Here is a 7455-nt window from a genome sequence, read left to right on the forward strand (position 1 = left end):
CCAAGATAAAACTCGACACATTGCCTTTACCTTGCAAACCTCCCGTTTGTTTCTGTTAGAACTTCTACTGGTGAGATGCCAGTCTCACTGTGCAAATTTCAAATATCCATACAAATTAGTTTAAGGCAATTAAAAATCTCACGGAATATATAGTAGTTCTATGAGCTCTTTATCATGACTGCTCATGTACGCTTTTGCTGGGTGTAGTTTAAAATAAGGTGTCATATTTCATTTTTCTTCTGCATAATTAGAAAACGACAAGCTTTTATCTCTTTTTTTCCTACCAGAGTTTTCATTAGACTTGATAATCTTAAAGGTCTCCTCCAACCAAAATTATTCTGTGTGTTTCACTCACAACAACCTCTTATCTTCTAGGGTTGTGATGAGTTTTAAAATTAATAGTTAAATTAGTGTTTGAGCTCTAGCATGACAAGTTCAGGCTATACTACGCAAAAACTTTCATCAGATTACAGCAAAGTTCAAATCCAACTGTATTTGTATGTGAAAGTTGCTCCTGTTTGTTTTCCCAGTTTGGAGCAGTGAAGTTTTTAAGGACGTCTCCAAAGAAACCATACATGTCACTGCATTAACCTTTCGTAATTCTGTGGTTAGTATGTTCTGTCTTGCCTAGTCCATAATCTGGTAATTGCATCCTGTGCTTCAGGACACACGTTCCGCTCCTACATCTGTAGGATGTTTACTGGGATTAAGTGTAAACACCTTAAATGAGCAACCAAAGTGTCTCAACGCGTTCTGAGTCTTACAGCATTCCCTTGGCTTTCTGGAAAGGATACACATAAACCACCCACCACCTCTTACACAAGATTTCCCTGGCAAGTTTTACGACAACACAGAAATAAATTTGCCTCCTATGGCGAACAGATTAACGTGAAGATTTCTGATGGGAATGTGCAAGATTTCCTTCCATGAGTATGAAAAATATACTGTCCTATGTTAAAAAACTAACCGAAAGCACGTCCGCAGTCAGTGCTGACTGTGCTGGCCTCTGGCAAAATGGCAAGCAAAGTCGTACTTGTTTTTACACTTACACCCACAGATGTTGCACTGGAAAGGGTTTTCGAAGCCGTGACATCCCATGTGAATAGTGTAAAGGATGTTGTCCGCAAAGTACATGTCACAGTGTTGGCAGTGATGCAGAAGCTGAGGGTCCTGAACCGGAAGGGTTGGTGCAGGGGTACTCGGCTGACTGTTACTTATGCTGGGAGTACTGGTGTGGGCGCTGCGATCGCTGCTGGGACCCGCCACGGGACTATAGTTCCTCTGATTGTGCGTAGGCCGAGGATCGGGGCTGGTTGGAGATGAGCTTTGAGGAATATTTGCCGACACAGCCGAAACTACCGCAGGAGCAGCAGGCTGCTGGATCATGAAAGGCTTTTCATCTTGACAGGAAACGACGTCAGGAGAAGCTGGATTTTGGTTGTCGGGTGGCAAGCTGGATAGCTGTCCGGCCAGCGTAGAAAGCTGGTTTAGAGGATTTTCTACCATAAGGTCTGGTGGATCTCTTGGCAACCCACTGCTCTGGGTTGTTTTTGTCATGCTTTCATACGCTTCAGTCTGGATATTTGGGATTTCATGAGTGAAATCATTAAGGTAGTCTGGTTTCTGAACCACCATGGAAGGTGGACTCAAATTAATCAATGCTCTTCTGCTGTACCCCAAATTGCTGGTCTTCTTCTGCAAAACCCCCCACATTTTCTTGCTGCTTAGGGAAGACCTTGTACCCTTGATAGGCACCATTTTATGTTTGCGTCTGCGGTGGTGAGATAAGTTGCTCCTGTCGCTGCAGCGAAAAGAACACAATTCACATTTGTACGGCTTTTCACCAGTGTGCGATCGCATGTGAGCTTCCAGGTGACGTTCGTAAGCTGACGCGAAGGGACACAAATGGCATCTGTGCGGCTTCTCACCTGGAAAATTAAAACAGATTATACTACAGCACCCCAGAGCGCTTGAAAAAGGCTTTTTGTGGAACAGAAAGTAGCTGACAGGGAGCTGCTCCTCAAACAGCACCAAACCCACTGCTGGTCTGGAGTTCGGGTGAGTGTTTGGTGGAAGAGTGGAGTCAGTGTAGACATCTCTGCCTCGCCCAAGTGATAATAATCATAAGAAAAAAACGTGACCAGAATCAGCAGAACAGATAACCGGCCAGGGCTGCAGCAGTGACACCAAGGACTGAACACAATGATGTTTCTGTGGTGCTCTTCACTGGGTACAAGCTCTACCTCACCAACAGAGTGCATACGCCGTTGGCTACAGGAATGTCTACACCACCAAAATGTCTTTATTCTTAATGCTAACTGCGTGTAGACATTGATCCTTTCGAGATCTTCCAAATGTCCCTACTATCTAAATAACCCACGTACACACGCAGCCACTCAAGAACCAAATTTTGAAACAGGACCCTGTGGCTAAAGAGTTATTTCAGAAAACAAAAGCCAGCTAATCCCTGTGCTCTCCCAGACGTAACAGTACCAGGTATTCTCCTTCCTCCTGGGTACAACTTTGCTCTTCTGCTTAACAATATTTAGAGATATTTGCATTAAGACTTCTTTTAGAAGTACTTGGAAAACTTTCAAATGCCATCACAGCCCAACGCTTTTGTAACATAACACTTTGTGACTTCTCTTTTCACAGACTGATCTTTTAGGAGTTTTTCGATCCAGCTCTGCTACGTTAGAAATGCCTAAAGGTTCGATTCGGCATGTTTAGGTGCTGAAATGGAACACCATCCTATCTTCCCATGTAAGATGCCAGGGCAAGTTCTACAGCCCTGTTGGACAACTGATTCTTTTGCCACATGGTATGACAAACTCCAAAAAACCTGTGAGAGGGCTCCTTCTCTTCAGCAGTTACCTTTCTTTGAAGCACTTCCTACCGTTTTGAATACAGGCCAATACGTCTGTTTTGAGGCTTTTCAAAATCCATCTACCACATCCTGTGAAAGGCAGAGACTGAATGCAGCGAGGACCACTATTACACTGTGAGCATTGTACAGGCCCTGCAGGGTGGCAGATGACTGACCCAGAAAGCCCCTCCCATGCCAAGAATCCCACAGCTTGCAATCACAGCCTGCGATAGTGAACAGATTTTTTTTTCCCCTACATCACTGACTTTTCAAGAGGAAAGAAAGCCATTTTTGTGCTACCTCCACGTACCTTACCTGCACCAACCGAAACCTTGACTTCTCCCTGAGCATATGTATATATTCAGATGTTTATATGTAAAGATCTGGAGATTTAGTAAAACAATGCAAGCTCCCTGTATTCACAAACAATCTGTCCATCTGAACGGGCCTGTTTCATTCCAAACTGGTTACATAAAGACTCACATCCCATGTTGCATGCCCTTAATAGAACACAGCCGGTGAACTACGAATTACGCTGCTGTCAGACTCAGCACGAGTTAATTCTGCAGTAAGTTGCCCTTAATAATGGTTGCATGATCATGCCTGGGTCATAATTACTTTGGCAGATACCGTGCTGTGCTGGCATGTTCTCCAGGGTGCATCACCTGTTCACTTACGCTGCTCTGAGGCTACCAGTCTGCTATCACTTCCCTATTCTACGGCTGTTCAGTCACTCGGAGCCTTCCCTGTCCATGTAATCCAGCTCCTGGCCCTTTGCCACGCTTCTGAGCAACAACACTCACGTCTTTTATCTCCTTGCCCTTCCTTGATCTGCAGTGCCCTGCCTCTGCACAAAGAAACAAAGCGGAGCTTTCTGACGAGCCCTTAAGGTAATGGCAAAATGTCACTGCCATCAGGACACCGTGCAGCGCCGTAGTAAAATCAAGGATATTAAATATATTGTATAAGATAAAAGGGGAAGCTATACAGAGAAAACAAAAAGGCCTCTGGCGGCTTGAGATTCTTGTCCACAGAACCACAGAATCACCTGATTGGAAGAGACCTTTAAGACCATCGAGTCCCCCCGTTCCCTAGCACTGCCAGGTCCCCACTGACCCCTGTCCCTCAGCACCACCTCCACACGGCTGGGAAACCCCTCCAGGGATGGGGACCCCACCACTGCCCTGGGCAGCCTGGGCAAATGCTGGACAACCCTCTCTGTAAAGAGGTTTTTCCTGGTGTCTAACCTAGATCTCCTCTCGTGCAACTTAAGACCATTTCCTCTCATCCTGTCACTTGTCACATGGGAGAAGAGACAACCCCCAGCTCTCTACAACCTCGTGTCAGGTAGTTGTAAGAGCAGTAAGACACAGAACACATTGCTACACTTACTGGTATTCCAACAGGCCTCAGACGTGTCTGATCCAGGAATCTGGCTATAAAGCTGCGTGAAGGTGTCCCCAAACTGAAGCTCTTTGACAGACAGCAGGCTGACAGCCCCTGCCTCCCTCTCTCAAACAGAAACAACTCAAGACTGTGTGACTTTGCAGTAGAGTGACATGTGGCTACCTTTTCCTAGCACTTTTGTGAAAGTTTCTCTGATCAAATGGGTCACGCAAATACCCTCTGACAACAGGAATACCTGAGACAATCATCATCCTGCACACAGAGCTCCACCCTTCTCTGTAATGATGACAAAATCGCCTGTATCACCTATCTCGAGCATGAGGAACAACTCAAAATGTCAGGCAAGGCGCAGACCCCAAGTATTACGCTTTGCCCCAAGAAACAGATTTGTGCAGCTCACAGAATGTTTGCCACTGAGTAACGAACACTGGGGCAGAGATTTTTGAGGACATTTCTCAGCATCCCAGTTCTTGGCTGGAGTATTTCTTACTTTTGTATTTTGTCCAACTCTGCTGAAATGGTCATAATCTGTAGCAGGAATTGTTCCTACCTCTAGCCCCTTAGTGACCTCTACTCCCTGAAGTAGCAGCAGGGTCAGAAAGCATTCTGAAACCACAAAAGAACTGTTAACCTAAGATCTGAGAGTATAAAAAGCAGTAGGCAGCTTCCCAAAGTAAGCGAAGGAATGCTGACACTACACCAACACCCACATCTTGATACTATGGTTAAAATTTATGACATTTAATATTACGTAATACCACACTATTTCAGTGATTCTGTTTCAGAAACCCCATGCACACCAAAGCCATCAGAAACACCTCAGGAATCAGCAAACAGACAACACCAACATCTTCTACCAGCGATTTATGTCTCCCCTCACAGCTCTAGCAGTCCATCTGCTCACACTGACAACGGGCCAGGAGGAGCTGTGGGACTGGGGATGCAAATTTTTAGATGGCAATAGCTACATGCTACTGGAAAGACATGAAATTTTAAAGTCGATGCTACTTTGTCATCTTTAAGTACCATTTACAAGTGAACTGCCTATGTCTGCAGGACCACTTCTCCCACTAAATGACCCTCATTTCACAAGGGCAGAAAAAGAAAGGCTGTTCGAAATCTCTCGCTGTCCACATGCTGTATGAGGCAAATGGTAGGTGAAATTGTAACTGCTTTAAGCAAAACTGGACACAAACAAATGCTCCCAAGCACACGGCTGCTCTGCAGATCTGCAGCAAGCCCTGGCATCGACGCCGTGTCAAATGCAGGGAAAGCCCACTACTGGAACCACACAGCACTGCCACCATGAATCTGGAAGCAGCAACGGCTACACTCAGAGGTAGCTCACGGTAGCACAGGAGAAGAATTCACAACATCTTCAGAGTCTGAACCTCACTACTCTGATTTCTTGTTGGTTGACATTTTCTGCCCCATTACGCCTTGTTGAAACGAGCCAACACTGCAGGGCCAGTGCAAGGGGCACTGACTTCCCCAAACTACATCCTGGGGGTGATTTGGGTATATTTGGGATGGTCCACACCAGACTGGAAACCTGTAAAAACTTCCGTTCTTTCCAGAATGCACTCTTTTTTTTTATTACTCTGGTTAACACCCATAAAGTCTCCTGTATTGATGTAATATATTCAGGAGACACCAAAGTCAGACTCCACAAGGACCTTTCATTTGTTTTCTCTCACTTGCCAAGAAGTCGGAGCTGAATTCTACGCAGTCTGGCATATTCTAACCTTCACTGAGAGTTTTGCTTTTCAGCTTTATAAACCCAAATGCTCTTGAACAAGCCGCAGTAAGTAACGTTTCTTTTCATTATTAATCACACGTTTGATGATATGCCCTCACATTCGAATATTCTACCGAGGAGAAAACTTTATTCTTATTATGGTTTGTACTTCCACATCTAGAAAGTTTTGCAGAACAGGAGTATTTTCACAGCTAAACAACAGAGGAGGGAAAGCCCCTATAAATCTCCACGTGGCAGCGTGTACTTTTTTCATTTTTCTGATTAGCAAGAAAAAAATGAATGGAACGTGTAGGGCCCTTCAGTTCACCCCGATGCTTTCATGTTGAACTTCACCCCCATATACAGTCACTTCAAATTCAGTTGTCGGCAATAATAACTGTAGGCAGGAATTTGCATAATTTAAATAGGTGCATGGTTCACCTTTAGAAAACGAGTCTATTAAAAAAACCAAACCAGTTCTAATTGTGCAGTAACTCTAAGTGCTATCCCACTGCCTGAAGACGGTAACTCCTCACATGCAAATCGTCATGCCGAGTTAGTTCCAGGCCACCTCACAGCCCAGGCCCGCAGAGTATTCCGTACCTGTATGAATCCTGATGTGCTCGATGAGCCGCGCGGTTCCTTTGCTGGCGTAGTTGCAGTATCGACACTTTAACTTCCCGTCAAATGTCCTCTCAAAGCCATCCACTAACATTCCTGAGTTTTCATCCAGCGAAACTTCAACAGAGGGATGATCCAGCCCGTTCTGGTCACCTTCTGTCCCAGCTGTGAACCACACAACAGAGGCGTCGCTCAAGAATCAGTGGGACGTTAGCTATCGTGCTGTGAGAACATGCCAAATACCTTTGGCTTCTTTGCCCTTGGTCTTTAAAAACATTCCCTGATTAAAACAAGGGTTTGTACGTGTCTCTTGTGATGTGAAAATGACTACCAGAAATGCTTCCACACAACTGCTGCATCATTATCTGGCATGTAAACGGCGCAGTCATTCCCCAAAAATCCAATTCGATAGCCTGAAATGAGCTCACCTCCCTGAAGGGGCTCCGCTTCCTTGTCTCCACTAACCGATCCAGAAATCATATTTACATGGTGAGTCTGCTGTGTGAGATACTCCTGAAAATCTTTCACGAAGTCCAAAGGTTCCGGCTTCTTCTCACCCATATTCACTCTCTGCACTTACAACCTCTTGTTCCTAGAAGGAGAAATGTTTCCAGAGCGCAAGCATCACTGCACCTGAATGCGTTCATAAAAACAAGCTTGGTTTGGGGTTTTTTTAAGTGAAAGATTACTTTTATCATACAGTGTGACTCAATGCACAAATTGACAACCATAAGAATATTATTTTTAAACTTTTTAACTCATTAAAGATCACCAAATACATGTAACCGGGGAAAGCATTTGCAGCAACAGTAACATAAGGACA

At 44.8% G+C, this 7455-nt stretch overlaps 1 protein-coding gene across 1 annotated transcript; it reads right to left on the reverse strand.

Annotated features, from left to right (window-relative positions):
- Positions 1-984: 984 nt before the first annotated feature.
- On the reverse strand, positions 985-7225 carry IKZF5 (IKAROS family zinc finger 5 (Pegasus)). The gene is made up of 3 exons (XM_010141927.1): positions 7061-7225; positions 6615-6797; positions 985-1928 (listed from the first exon to the last, which is right to left on the reverse strand). Exons 1-3 carry the CDS (start codon positions 7191-7193, stop codon positions 985-987), a joined length of 1260 nt encoding a protein of 419 aa, XP_010140229.1. The 5' UTR covers positions 7194-7225.
- Positions 7226-7455: the final 230 nt, after the last annotated feature.

Source organism: Buceros rhinoceros, unplaced genomic scaffold (assembly GCF_000710305.1).
Source record: "Buceros rhinoceros silvestris isolate BGI_N320 unplaced genomic scaffold, ASM71030v1 scaffold13338, whole genome shotgun sequence".
Classification (NCBI taxonomy): Eukaryota; Metazoa; Chordata; class Aves; order Bucerotiformes; family Bucerotidae; genus Buceros; species Buceros rhinoceros.